At 42.6% G+C, this 14,560-nt stretch overlaps 1 protein-coding gene across 8 annotated transcripts in view; it reads left to right on the forward strand.

Moving 5' to 3' along the window:
- The first annotated feature begins 493 nt into the window (after positions 1-493).
- sox13 (SRY-box transcription factor 13) overlaps positions 494-14,560 on the forward strand; it is a 28,132-nt gene continuing 14,065 nt past the window's right edge. For 2 of the 8 annotated variants that reach the window (XM_076268827.1, XM_076268829.1), the window contains exons 1-3: positions 9,879-10,860; positions 13,022-13,244; positions 13,722-13,803. In XM_076268827.1, the coding sequence (XP_076124942.1) occupies positions 10,769-10,860; positions 13,022-13,244; positions 13,722-13,803 (397 nt within the window). In that variant the 5' untranslated portion in view covers positions 9,879-10,768. Of the gene's footprint in view, positions 758-1,838; positions 1,928-3,726; positions 3,920-5,183; positions 5,265-9,878; positions 10,861-13,021; positions 13,245-13,721; positions 13,804-14,560 lie in introns of those variants that run through there. The other 6 variants (XM_076268832.1, XM_076268833.1, XM_076268831.1 and 3 more) reach the window with 6 other exon arrangements.

A 14,560-nucleotide genomic window follows, 5' to 3' on the forward strand; every position in this document is an offset into this window, starting at 1 on the left:
TAACACTTTGGAGGCCAGAGCCCTCCATTGCCCTTCATTGCCTCATTCCTGCTTGCCTATCATGGTGCTGAGTGTCACCTCAGTGCTCTGACAAGGTTTGTTGGCATGTGCACTTTTCAGTCTTCACAGGAGCTTTTGGCTGCACATGACTAACTGCAGATTCAGTTAGGGGCAGTTTTTTTTTTTTTTTTTAAAAGAGTTACCATACAGTTCAAAGCTTACCATGAATAAGTAAAATTATACTACAGGCTGTCAAATATTTACATTTAAATTATTTTGCAAGCAAGGGATCCTTTGCATATGTGATACCATGTTAATTGTTAAACTGTCAACCTGCAAGTTGTGTAAAATACAAACTGAAAGCTCACATAGCCCAATGTAAATATTTCTCATACTTTCTACACCTCTATCCACCACACCCGCGAGAGGCTTAAGGTGTCTGTCTCGACGAGCAAATTATGCCGTGCTTTCCCTTTAAGAGGGAGGTGAATGGCAGGAGACTGAAAATGTTGGGAACAGTACATGAGAGTCACTCGCAGTCTAGGGAGAAGCAGGAACCAAGGGAAGATGTGAGAGTGGAGGTCACGAAACGCAGATCAATCAGCGCCTGTCCAGTTGCCTTCGCTTAATGCCGACTGATAGCATGACTCGCTGTGGTTAGATTTGCAGTGTTCCACGATTTGCATGTGGCTGAGAGCGCGCTGAAAAGCACTGGAGGGACGGCAGAAGTTTGGGCAGCACGGTTCTCTCTGGAGTGGTAAGTGTAGAGAATCGAGACTTGTGAAGCAAGTTTTCTAACCCTCATTTGTTTCCCTCATCTAAAGGCGGTTTTTTGCCTTTTCCCACGTGAAGCTGCTACGAAACCGGGGATTTTTGCGCTTCCCAAAACAAGCGTTTCATCAACCACTAACAGTTGTTTTCGATACACCGTAATCGATTAACAACATGTATATTCAGCTGCTACAAAGTAGGCTAGAAGGTTGTAGATTTTCTTCTTAATTACTCGCCATTGTGCCTTATTCAATATAATCACAGTTGGCCCTTTTTCGTTCGGACGCACATTCACAGATGCATTATTATTGTTTATTGTGGTAGGATCCATGTTTAACTAAATTAAATATCTCACAGCCACGCGTTAGATCTAAGTGGAAAATAAGTTTTAGGGGGCACTTTGGGTCTGGCCCTTTGACAGGAACCTGCGATGTTTGACAGGCAGTCAACCCATTTGCCTGTAGAGTTGGAAACTTCATGCGCAGAGGCACACGGCTTTTGGATGGGATTGTGTCACTCTTGTGTGACTCTTGTCGCTTAGATAACTACTCTTGATTTCTTTCGAGATAATGAATGAAAGAGAAACTTCTCTCTAAATCTGTATACAGTATTATGGTTTCAAGCGATCTGAAAAGTTTTACGTCCTTAACTTGAGACATGCTCTCTCTCTCTCTCTCTCTCTCTCTCTCTCTCTCTCTCTTCTCTGACTCACTCACCTTGTTCCTCTTTATCTGTGTTTATTTGACATTAAACTAACTGATGGCACTAATCGCACTGGTTTGTGTGTGTGGCATGATCTGTCTTTTGTGACTCATATCTCTCCTTTGGTTTTATTCATTTTAAAAGCACGTTTAGAATTCACTTATTTGCTAGAATTGATGACTAAGTTGATTATAGTGTTGGTGTTAATTGTTAAAATTTGGCTGCTGCTGCAATTGCTTCTGCTGCTACTGGTGATGATGATGGAAAATGTGTCTGATGATGAAGACCGGTGATAACAGTGTGTCTGTCTGGTATGGATGGTCTTGGCTCTATGAGTGAGCTGCTTCTCTGTGCCCATCCTCCAGGTGGAGGTCAGTTGCTGCTCGAAGCACCTGAAGCTCACATTCTGGCTGGAGTGACAGCTTTATTAAGGGGAAGTTTGGCAAAAGTGGCTGTGAGTGTTGCGTCACACTGTCTGAATCAGTACAAAGCTATCTGTCAGCAGGCAATCCTTGACCTTCATCTTCATCTACATTCTCTGATCTCTCTGTTGATCCACTTTTCTTTCTTTCTTTCTTTCTTTCTTTCTTTCTTTCTTTCTTTTTTCTTCCCTTTTATCCCTTTTTTTACACACACATCCACCCACCCACACACACACACACACACACACACCACCATTGTGGCAGGGTTCTATGTGGGGCAGGCATGGGCCTTGTCCTTAATCAACGGGTAAATGGGCTTGTCCTCTACGCCTGTCGGCACGGGATACACAGGACGAAGGGGACACAGGAAGGCGTCTCCCATTCAAACACACTCCCAAGTGACTCAAGTCAACCCGTGGGCCCTATCGTTGTTTGGATGGCCTGTGAACAGCTGCAATTTTTCCCCCTCTGTGGTGATATGTAAGGCCTTCATTTTGTCGTGACGCAGAATTTCGTGTAGGTGCACACTGAGCCTTTGGTTGATGTTTGTACTGCCCTTGCCCCACCCGTGTGTTGATTTAGTTTTGCTTCTCTCGCTCTAGAAATGTGACCGGGTTGACATTTGACCCCAGATGCGAGGCGATAGCTGTGTGTGTAGCTGATGATGCACACGTTTTGAGCAATGTTGATTGGCAATGTTCTTAAGTAGGGTGGTTCTGGTGTTCTCACTGATATTGACCCACACAAGTACCTCCATACCATCCATATTCAAATGAGGGAAATCAGACAATATGGACCTGTTATGTGGTTGCACATTGCTCAAAAAGTTGGTCCATGTATCATCACATTGTGATGACGGGACATGTTCTGAAAGTGAGCGTAGTTCAAAGGTGTCTGAGTTTAAAGCTGGTAGCCATTGCTGTCCACCAGCCAAGGTGACCTCACACTTGACTACATCAGATTATATTGAGGGGTGAGGTCTCAGACATTTTAGGCCATGTGGATGTTCCCTGCAGAGTAGAGAGTTGCTCTGTTGACATAACTCAACTGCAGTGGTCGACCTGTCGGATGTTAAGATGTTTTCGTCCACTTTCATAGGACTGTTCTGTGAGAGCAAAACATTTATAAGAAATGCTGTGCATGTCTTCTTTGCCAATGACTCATTTGTGTGTAAGATTAAGTGATTGTTGCGTTTCACTTCCTGTTTCATCATCTGAATTAATAAGGACAGGAAACAGCATGGTTTTACCACTGCTTAACATTGCCATAGAAATCAAAGGTCAAAATACAGTGATAACTCTGAAGATTATGTATATATTCCATCAATCGTAATCTTAGTTTAATGTTTTTCAGTGACTATATTAAATGAGCCTTGTTAGAAAACCCAGTATTAATCCCACTGCAACAGTTTTATATGAAGGCCAGCAAAAAGGTGACTGCACAGAAGAGCTAGCAGTATTTGTGTTTGTTTTGTCCTTGTGTAAAATAACATCAATGGCTCCATCACGACTCTCTAAGTGAAGTGTTTTTCGACTGTCTGCTGTGACTGTCTGTTAGGAACTGTTTGGTTGTGGCCATTGTAAAACTCATCGGGGTGACTTAAGTATATATAAACCTGTCTAAATCTTCACCTGTCTAAATCTTCACAAATACAAGTCAGTTCGTGACATTAGGAAGTGTGCTTTAGAGTTTGCCTGGAACAACTGGGTAGAGCAGAAACAGATACCTTATTTCTTTTCCCCTGCGTTTGTCATTAGGCATGATTTAAATAGTGTGCGTTGCTTTTAATTCAGGGAGCCCTTTGTGTGTGACACCCTTTCCATCCATCACTGTTCCACCTGCCCACTTTTCAGGGTAAGCCCACCTTAGCTGGAAGTAGGGTACTGCGGAAAAAAACGAGAAAAAAAAAAACGTAGCTTCTGGCATAAGAATGGCCCACAGGTTCTCAGAGGCATATTGAGAGAAGAGAGGAGAACAAACAAGAAGCAACAATCCTCATTATTCTGTCTGCTGTCATTTATGAGGTAAGCTGCTTCAATTAATCCGCAAGCTGTTTGCACATGGTTACAGTTTTCAGCAAACATTTACGTGCAGCTCTGAAGAAGTTTTTTGTGAAAATGTGCAATTTTATTTATTTAGATTTTCAAATTTTTCTAATGTTTTTTTCTATTATTTTTTCATAGAGCTTAAGACTAAATTCTTCATTTAAGGCCAATACGTTTCATTAAAATAATGAAAACAATGATTTTTTTCCCCCCAAAGATCATTTCTCTCTGTCTACTCACGTGTATTATTTATATTGCCTTATAGCATCCAAATAGTTATTTTTCTCAGCAGCAATTTTATAATTACAATATTCAAGAAATTGTACCGTCAGGTTATTTTTTTGTACACTTTTGCCAAAAACACTATAAATCTGCCTGTTGCGAAAAAGAACGGAAGCCGGCCTCGTAAATTAAAACTCTTTCACTCACAACCATCAAACAGGTCGGACCTTAAGTGAAAAAAATGGCTGAATGTCCTCAGCTTTTTTCTTTGAACGTTGCGATTTTAAGACCATGTCTTTGGCATGGAACTATGAATAATATAAGACAGATAAGTAGCACTAAAAGGTGTGGATATTTTACTGACTTGATTCTCCCACACCTAAGCCCAACCATAGAAATATTTAGCTGGGCGGGTCAGGGATCAGGAGGCACAATTTGGCATTTGGAATATGAGTTGACTAAAGTTTGATACTGTCGTGAGATGTTTTAAACATGTACAGGCTGCATTTTTGAGTTATGGTTGTGCCTTAATTGTAATTGTACTAATCAGGCTTATGATGTGTGAATGTCAGTTTTGCACAAAAAATACTAATAAACAACACAACAAATTTAATTAAGCAATGTGTGACATTGTTAGTGAGCAATCATTTTCAGTATAGTTCTTTGAGCTTTTGTATCATTTGTATTTGATCTCACAATGTTTTGTAGTTGTTAATCAGTGTCTTATTCAATACATTTACAGTCAGAATTAATTAACAGACACGAGTCTTATTGGCATGTTCTTACATACACACAACTGAAGCTCAGTATGCAAAAAGCCTGTTTATAATACACCTAAGTTGACAACAAAGTTCTTGTTCTGACACTCGTGACACTTTTTTCAAGTGCGCAAAAAATAGTCTCTTTCATAGAGGCTGCTCAAGGGGTTTTTCTGTATAGTGCTCTGCTGTTATTGTTTATTTAGTATCACAGAGATAAAGAAAAACTTGTCTTTTAATCATTTACATTCATGTTTAAGCAGTGGTCTTCCTGCTGATCTACCTCTTGGATTTGTTTGAACATCATTTGCGTTGTGTGACAGCACTCGCTCACTAGAATCCAGGTATTTGTTTATTCACTTCTCCTTCCCACACAAATGTACACTGTAATGGAGACACATAGTTCACAACAGTCTCCGCGAACACAACTGGAGCATTCACATGCGGGCAAACAAACACGGAAACACCTAGCTGCATATTTGCATCAGATCTTTAATGGAAGACAAACTGCTATTTACTCAACAGCAACCACCTAACTTAACTTTCCAGTGTGCTTTTCAAGCTTTTTCAGTCCACACTATTTTGTCAGTTGTGCATGCCGTACCATATTTTACATTTTCGACATGGTCTAAGAGTGCTTTTGTTTCTTTTTATGTGCTTTTTGTGCTTGTCTTTGGATGTTTTCCAACAGTTGTTTGTGTGTGTGTGTGCGTGCTTGTGTGTGTTTGTGTGTGTCTGTTCTATACTGTAGAACAAAATGTAATACATCAAATTGATATAACAAAAAAGTTTGAACAGATAAGCGTTTCATATAGCCACTGTTTATCTTGATGACAACTTTGCACACTATTACTTTCGTCACACTAATGCATTATCATAACCAGCTTTACGGGGTGATCACCTGGAATGCTTTTCAATAAACATAAGTGAGAAAAAGTAGGAAACAGCTGCTCAATGTATGGGAACACCTGCTTAACTGTTGGAAAACAATTCCAGGTGACTACCTGAATCTGGTTGAGAAAATGCCAATAGCTGTCATCACAGCAGTCACCACCCTGCTCCTTTGAAGAACTAAAATATAAAATGTGTTACTTTACATTTAGTTTTTTTGCTTATTTCATAATTCCATATGTGGTGTTTCACAGTTTTGTTCTACTGTGTAAAAAAGTTAAACATAAAGAAAAATAACTCATGAACTCATAAATGGGTGTGTTCAAAGTTTTGACTGGCTCTGTATAAACATGTAATTTTAGCATCCTTTTACCGTTGAAACAGGCCTTTCTAGTAACTGCCGAGAGGGCAAACTTTACATTAAGAAATGCCATTCACTGAGTCATTGTCTTAAAATTTTTGTGGGATTTTGAACTGGTTTGGCCACTTCTCTCACTGACAGGCAAAGTGTGTGAAAGAGAGACACCTTTCTCCTGTGTGATTGTGAGCATCCGTGGCCCTTTTTGGCAGCCGGCCGGGTTTGGGCTTCCGCTTCTTCATGCACCAGGGAAGTGCCGTAGAGACACTTGGGTGCCGTCACTTTTTTCTCTTGTTAGTTTGAGTGTTGATGCCAGGGGTTGTACAGTTGTGTGCCTAACTGAAGCAAGATGGCAAAAATGGGTTGCTAACCGAGTGCCACCTCCCCCACCCCCACAACACCCCCCCCCCTAACAAACACACACACATACATACACACACACACACACACACACACTTTCCGGACCCGCCTGCACCTGATGCAAGCTAAAGGGATGGGATGGGGGGAGGGGTGAAGGTTGTGGTGAAGCTGCTGCGAATATGATAGAGAGGGACCCCTTTGTGGGTAGGAAATGAACTCAGAAAATGTGAGCTATACTCGTGCGTGTGTGTGTGTTGTGATTCCTGTGAGATTCTCTTTTTCATCTTTATTTGCTATTTTGTCTTTTGTCAGTGTTGACATTTTCCTCAAACTTATGTGAGGTTCTCATAGAAAAATATGTGTTTCTAAACACTCATCTGAAAGTATCAGAACAAAACCAAGTTCTGGATCTTATATCTGTGTCTTTGTCACAACGTGATTCATGGACAGACTCTCAGAAAGAAGTCTGGTTTTGAGACTTTATGCGTTACATTTTCAATTCTTAAGAGGGAGAACGAGCTTGCTTCTCTCTGTCTCTCTCTCTCTCTCTCTCTCTATCTCTTTCTCCTCTATGACCTCCGCCACCTCAGCTCCATGCGTGTGGAGAGTGTGTGTATCCTGTTTGTGACGGCAGGGGCGAGGGAGTGCTCGAGATGCATCCGTCCATGTGTGAGGTGGGCCGCTCGCGAGGTGATGGAGTGGGCAGGAGCGTCGGGGCTGCAGGATGTCCTGAAAGGTGAAGGCTCTGACCTCCTTCCTCTCGGTGTGCCCGTTACTACGTACCACACCGGTTCTATAGCTTTAGAAGGCCTTCACGCTTTCCTTCCTCGTTCACGTTCCTTATGTTGAACACCTCCAGATACTCTTTCGCTTTCTCTCTCTCTCTCTCTCTCTCTCTCTCTCTCTCTCTCTCTCTTTTTCTCTCTCTCTCTCTCCCTTTCTGTACAGTGTGTCTGGAGATATAGATATAGATGATTCTGGGATGGAGACATTGGTGTATCCTATGCAGTTGTGATCATCGTTCATGTTCTCTCTCCACGCACCTGCCAGGCTGGTTGGCCTGACTGTGAATCTTCACAGATGACTCTTGTTGGTGATGAGGGGGGCAAGTACTGTAAATAGGAATTGTCTATATTTGACATTTAAATAGACCAGAGTGACAAAGTTGTTGAGGTCTCATATCTATTTGTCCTACCAAGCTTCTACGAAGCAGTCTTATGGCGCGCTAACTGTTTGGCTAACTGGGGTGCTTGACTCAGAAAGGCTGTTGTTGGTTTTTAAGTCTAGTGGAGCCTTAAAGGTAATCCCTGTCATTCTCTCCATTGGGATCAGTTCTGCAGTACTAGACTGGTCACCTTACAATTACCTGTTGTATCACTGGGCGAAAAGGAGATGGCCTGGATTGTCATGGCAACGTCACCACTTTTGCTGATGTTTTTTCGACCCCAACTCCATATCCACTGCTTTTAGAGACACCCCCCCATCTCACCAAGCCAAACAAACATACTCACACACATAAATAATGGAAATAAGAGGAAGAGTCCTTCTTTAAATCCAGAAATGTAACTTGGAAGTGTGTCAGTGGAGGCTTCAAAAACCCTTTGCCCATTTTTAATGTCTTTGCCTTCTGTGTTTTCTTGCCTTGAGGGGCATGAGGTGGGGGGGGGGGGGCATGGGGGCTTTTTGCAAGAGGGAGGAGAGGAGGGGGGTGATGCCGCTTCACAAACATCTTTTATTCCTCTTCTCTTGTTATATTTTTCTTTATTCTAAGTGTGTTTTGTGCTCTTGCCCCATTCAGCCGGCCCCCTCGTCTTGCCGCTCTTGTGTTGCAGATAAATACCACAGTAGCCTTTTGCTCGGCCTCACAATGCCGCCGCTGTTTCAGGCCTGCACAGCCGCCGGATAAAAAGGAGCCTGCTTTTTAACCTGTGTTTCTGAAAAGCAGTGAAAGAGAAAAAAGAGAAGAAGAAGAAGAAGAAGAGGAAGAGAAGAAAGGGATGAGGAGAAATAGAAGCAGAGCTACAGTGACCACCCCCCCCCCCTCCCACCCCCTGTTTTGTCATGAAGAGCATGGTTGTGTCATCGGCTCATTCAGATATCTTATTTAGACAAGTTCTCTAAAGAGCATGTGATCTCTAATTTGTGTGTGTGTGTGTGTGTGTGTGTGTGTGTGTGTGTGTGTGTGTGTGTGTGTGTGTGTGTGTGTGTGTGTGTGTGTGTGTGTGTGTGTGTGTGTGTGTGTGTGTGTGTGTGTGTGTGTGTGTGTGTGTGTGTGTGTGTGTGTGTGTGTGTGTGTGTGTGTGTGTGTGTGTGTGTGTGTGTGTGTGTGTGTGTGCGCCGCTTTGCGCTCTATCTGCTCCATTGAACATTTGATTGTGCTGTGTGTTGCTGTGCTGTTCCTCTGAACTTAGCCATGCCCCCCATGCACCCAGTCACCTGACGGCCTATGGGCTGCTATTATTTTCGGTTAACACATAACTCATTTACTCCCTTCGAAATCATTTTTTACGCCTCCATGAAAGCCAACCAACACATCTCCCATTGTAAGGGTTGCAGCTGACATGTTAAAGGGGGACCTGTCCTTCAGTAATGTGTGCTTTTTAGATGTTCATTTGCATCTTGTGGGCTCTTTGCCTGTGTAATGAAGGTGCTGCTTTTACATGGGGGGTGGGTGTGGGGTTGGGATTTCCCCCCCTCAAATAAGCATGAGGAAACAAACAGGAAGAGGATGCCAATTTCACCTGCAACCACTGTCCCACACAAAACCGGTCTGTGTATCCCATCTGGCCCTTATCTGAGCAGATCGCTAATCAATGTGCCTCTGTGTGTGTGTGGTTAAGCCTAGAAACACTGGGCCATCTCTGTCCTCTAGGCTTTAAAAAATGTTCCTGGAGTTTTGCGACAGTTGTCTAACCGTGCAACACAAACAAGGCTTTGAGGTTGATTATTCAAATATTTGCTCTGAATAGAAAAGATAATCTGTATATTGTTTCTTTAGCCATGCCAGTGTGAAATATGAAGTTTTACTTTTTTTTAGTATTACTTGTATTATTTTCAAGTCTCTATATTGAATTCTCACAATTAGATGAGATACTATTGTTCACCCTAAAACACTATTTGAAGAGTTTGGTTACAAAACGCTTTATCCTCCATTTTAATGAATTAAATATTTGTTTTACATTTTGTTTTCTAAGTAATTGGGTATTGTTGCTTGATGTATCTTTACTTAATCAAAACAACACAATTGCAATTTTACACATTTAAATGAAATGACTTTTTAAAAATGGAGATATAGCGTTTTGGAACCAAACTCTTCATTTACAGATATGTCTGTGACTCCTACACAGATAAATATGTCCGGCAGTCATTTCTATAAGGGAAGGATCATACCCTATTTATAACAAGAGAACAGGATTTGTCATATTAGTTCATGTGTATCTTCAAAAGCAACACTGTGCAACAATTTGTCTCGTTTTGAGGTATGTTTTTGTAATTGTTGGTATCATCCTCAAATTACTTGTGATGGTTTATGGTCATGTGACCTGTCTGCCACAGAGGTCTGGATCAGAACACCCTGACAATGTGGAAGAGAAGCCTTCTCAACATGACCTCATCAATAGTTTTTTCAAAACACGTTAGTTAGCTTTTTATCAAGCTTTTCTCAGTGCCAGCTGCTTTTTGGTGCTGTTTCCAAGATGTTTTAAATAATTTTTACACAGGTAGCTTGCTAGTTTTAGAACAAATATACTGCTTTAAATTACTGATCATGATCCTTTTTATAAAGTGTACAATGAAGAGCAAATCAATTATTTGGTCAATTATTACATATTACATTTGAAATTAAAGTAGATTTCCTATCCTATCAACCAACCAGAACAAGGAAACATTACAATTTTAAATCTGGCTCAACAAGTTCTGAAAGACACAAAAAGTTATACGTCCTCCAAGATGCCATGATTTCTATAAATCAGCTGTAGTAATTCAGTAGTAGCATTCCATATTTTATTTGGTTTAAAAAAAACCACAGCTTGTCAAACACTAGCAGACTTTGGCTCTTCCGCATCAGGCTTCTATTTTATGCAAATGCTGATGTTATGGCCTACAAAAAGCTTCCACTCAAAGCCAGTGTTTGTAGTCCAGCACACAAGGTGATGACACAGACACCAACACCACAGAATTGGTGTGTGTGTGTACGCATGCAAGTGTGTTCGTTCTGTTTCTTCTTTGCGCTACAGCACCATGGCCTGCATCCCCAGCTACCAGCTTTGGCAGTCAACTGTTAGCTCCCTGGGTTTTGCATGTGGGACAAGTGCCAGTCACAGACTCAGCAGGTTGGTAAAAAAAATAGTTCTCTCTCTCTCTAGGTAGCACTGTCTGATTTCCAGGGGTTATGTGGGTTTTGTGGATTGCCGTTATGGCCCTTTTTTCAACAGCTGAGTGGTCTCTCACTGACCTCAGATGTTACAACGTGGTCGGAGGATGGTGCACGATCAGGCTAGGTTGGGCTTCCTCCCTGCTATCTCGCGTGTAAAGAATGGTGGTCTCCGGGCAGGAGCACATCAATCAAGGGCCTGCTGTTTCTCTCAAGTCTGTGTGTGTCTGAGGTGTCAGTGTGGGAAGTGTTGTTCTGGTGTTCTGGTGTGCAGGTGTTTTGGAGAAAGAGCCTTTTGATTTTAGCCATGTTGTCAATTTGAGTATTTCTTTTTTCTTTTGCACTGATGGCATTGACAATATCATTATTGTTTGTGTGAGACAACAATGGAAGAAAAAAACAAAAACATAACAATTTGCATGGACTGCACCTCTGGGCCAAATATAGGGTATTCATTTCACAACCTGTTTGGTAACCAAAACAGTTGCACAGATCAATATTACAGTAGTATTTGATGTCAGATGTGTTGGCTTGGATATGGCATGGATCTGATGCTATCTAACCATGGTCGTTATTTCGACGGTTATTTACAGCTTCCATCGAAGTCTTATCTGCTTTCATGTCAAATGTCTCATAATGAGCTAACCAAAATCCTAGACCATGATCCTTAGTGTGGGTTTATCTTATGTTTACCTATGATAAGTTCACATAAATGTGGGTGGGAGAACAAGAGAAGCGATGCCTTTGTTTCAGGAATAGTGTACCGCTTATCTCCAGTGTTCAGTTTAGTTCAGTATGTTTTATCTGTCAGTCAGGGATGCCAAGTATGCCCTTATTTGTTTTAGGTTTGACCTGTCAAGTCCGCAGTGTCTGCAAATACCATTTTTATGAGGCTGTGTTAACATTGTCGTTTAGAGGGTTGGTGTCCGGACCGTTTTTGGGTTCATGTGGATGTTAGTGGGTGGTCGCGTAGTCATCATTCCAGAGTGACATCAGGTGAAAGTCTTGGAATGGCACCTGTCTTCTGCAGAATGGTGTGTTTGTGTGTGTGTGTGTGTGTGTTGTGGGACGGCTTTTGTATCTACTGTGGGACGGCTTTTGTATCTACTAACCAAAACCCTTCAGTAGTACATTCAACAGCCGGGACATCCAAAAAACTAGAGCGAGGAAACAGTCTCACTAGAAGCTCTATAGAGGAGCACTATCTTGAGGTCCAAACTCATGCTTGGCTTTTGTGTCGGAAGCATAAATGCTGATAAGTAAGTAAGTAAGTAAGTAAGTAAATAAATAAATAAATAAATAAATAACACGGAACACTGAGCTGGAATCACTGTAGGGTGACCGCTGGCGGCGCGAGCCATGAGGCAGTGTTCGGTCGGCACATTCCGCACACATTGTTAACCCGGCGAGCTTCCTGTAGCCGGCCACCGCTGTCCTCCTCATGCCCATTGTTCACCGCTTCCTTTGTTCCCTCTCAGCAACAATGGATTTCTCTTTTTTTTCTTACATATATTATATATATATACATATGTGTGTGTGTGTGTGTGTGTGTGTGTGTGTTAACCCAACCCCCCCCCCCCCCCCTTGATCATGCTTGTTTTCTTTTCTTTTACATTGCGTATGGCAGTGGTTGGGTTGCGGTGGGGGAGTTACAAACTGATAGAGTTCACTAGAGTTTATTCTTTTTCTCCTCACCCAATCCTTCTTCCTCTGTCGACTAGTAATCGGTCGGTGGTGTTACTTGAGAGCATTGTGATTGGGAACTGTCAGTGTCCCCCGTCTACAGGGCTCTTTTGTTGTACATGCAAAGCAGTCTGCCAGTGAATCAGAACTCCTTTGGCCAGATGAGATTGGGTCGCTGTGCCAAAATGGCAGGCCCTCGTTATGAGATAAGAGAACAGGTAGACCGCAGACTGGGGGAGAATGTGTCATGGTATCAATCTGGCAGTTGAATTGGCATATTGGTTGTTTTCTTTCTTTCTTTCTTTCTTTCTTTCTTTCTTTCTTTCTTTCTTTCTTGGGCAGATTTTGGGATCAGATTGATGGCACACCTGCCAGCACACCAATCTGTGTGTTTAAGCTCAGCCTTCACTTCTCTATGTGGCCCTGTCTCTGTCCAGAATGTGCGAGCCCAGCTCTCCCGCGTTGCGTCCCTACGCCAGTGATGTGACCATGGTGGGCGTCAGCATCAAGCAGGAGGAGGAGGAGTCCAGCAGTGGGGGTGGAGCTTCCAGTGAGGGGAGGGAGCCCCAGCGCTCGTCTCCAGTCGACAATTGGTCCTCGCCGCTGCCCGTTGAACGTACAGATGAGAAAGCCACGCCCCCCAGCCGCCCTCCAACCTCGGTATGAGTCTACTCGTTTGCTTGTCATGGAAGGTCCCAAACATCAGTGCAAGCTGATCGTAAGGGAACTGGTCAGTTTGTCTCTGTAGCCCTTAGCAGTGTCCCTCATAATGATCCGTAGGCCCTAACACAATGTATTGTGCGAGACCTGTGTGCAAAATGAAAGTTGATTGGGGATTTGGGGCAGGCCTCAGCAGGGATGGATTACTGCACTGGCCTACCGGGCCCAGGCCCAGGGGCCCAAGGGGTCAGGGGGCCCTGAAGCCCAAGCCTTTGCATGGAATCATTGCCTCAATATCAACAAATCAGGATGTAGGCTATGAATCTGATTGAATTCAGTATTGGCCATCCCCTAAAAGTGCACCAGAATACAGGAAAACAAACAAATTAAATTTTTTTTCAAACCCCCCCCCTCCCAGGGGCCCGAAAGTTCATAATCCGCCCATGGGCCTCAGACTAACCTGTCTCTTACATCCAGGAGGGCTCACCACTCAGAGAGCAGGAGCAGGGGGTGACCAGCAGCTTCAAGCGTCAGGACGCCCAGCCCAATGGTGGTGAAGGTGAGTCGCACCTGCACTCAACGCAGATCTCGCACTCACCTGAGGTGCGTTCAAATTCACGTGTTCACATTTTTGTCTGAACAGATACATTTGAATGATTTTGTGTAAACACTCCATCTTAACAGAAAGCTACCTTCTCAAATTGTTTGTGAGGGTTCACACATGTTTGTGGAAAACAGAAAACTGTTTGCAACCGTTGCAACCGCCTCTGTATGCAGTTTGAACGCACCTCTGGTTTAATGAGTTTTTTTCCCCCGCACTTCCAAAGTAGGGAGATTCACAGAAACCTTAAATGAAAAAACTGTACATAAAAACTGTACATAAGTAAAACTTGTGTTTCATGTATGTTGCTACTTACATATAATACATGGACATGGACACTGTTCTTGAGTAGATTTCAATTACAAACACACCATTGTGTTTCATCTCTCTCCTTCGTCTTTGACATTGCTTTTGTGAAAGGCCTTTGTCTTGGAATGGCTAGGGAGAACCATTTACCTGAACAAATGTATGAGCAGGTCACACAGTCAGCCGAGAAAGGCCATCCCTTCCACCACTCTAACCTATCCATACCACCACAATAGGGGCATCAATGGCTGATTTAATCAAAGACATTTAATTGTTCGTATAATGGAATGGCTGAAACTGTAGTTTGTGACTACAATTCGGTACTTTTTTCCTCTTGTGTTCTTGCACAAATAACCAAACTACTTTTTACAGTATATTACTTACTGCTGATGCTACTGATGCTAGTATG

This window comes from Alosa pseudoharengus, unplaced genomic scaffold, assembly GCF_046254945.1.
Source record: "Alosa pseudoharengus isolate Yale_2024_CS ecotype anadromous, Long Island Sound unplaced genomic scaffold, YU_APseudo_1.1 YU_APseudo_1.1_scf_5, whole genome shotgun sequence".
NCBI classification, from domain to species: domain Eukaryota; kingdom Metazoa; phylum Chordata; class Actinopteri; order Clupeiformes; family Clupeidae; genus Alosa; species Alosa pseudoharengus.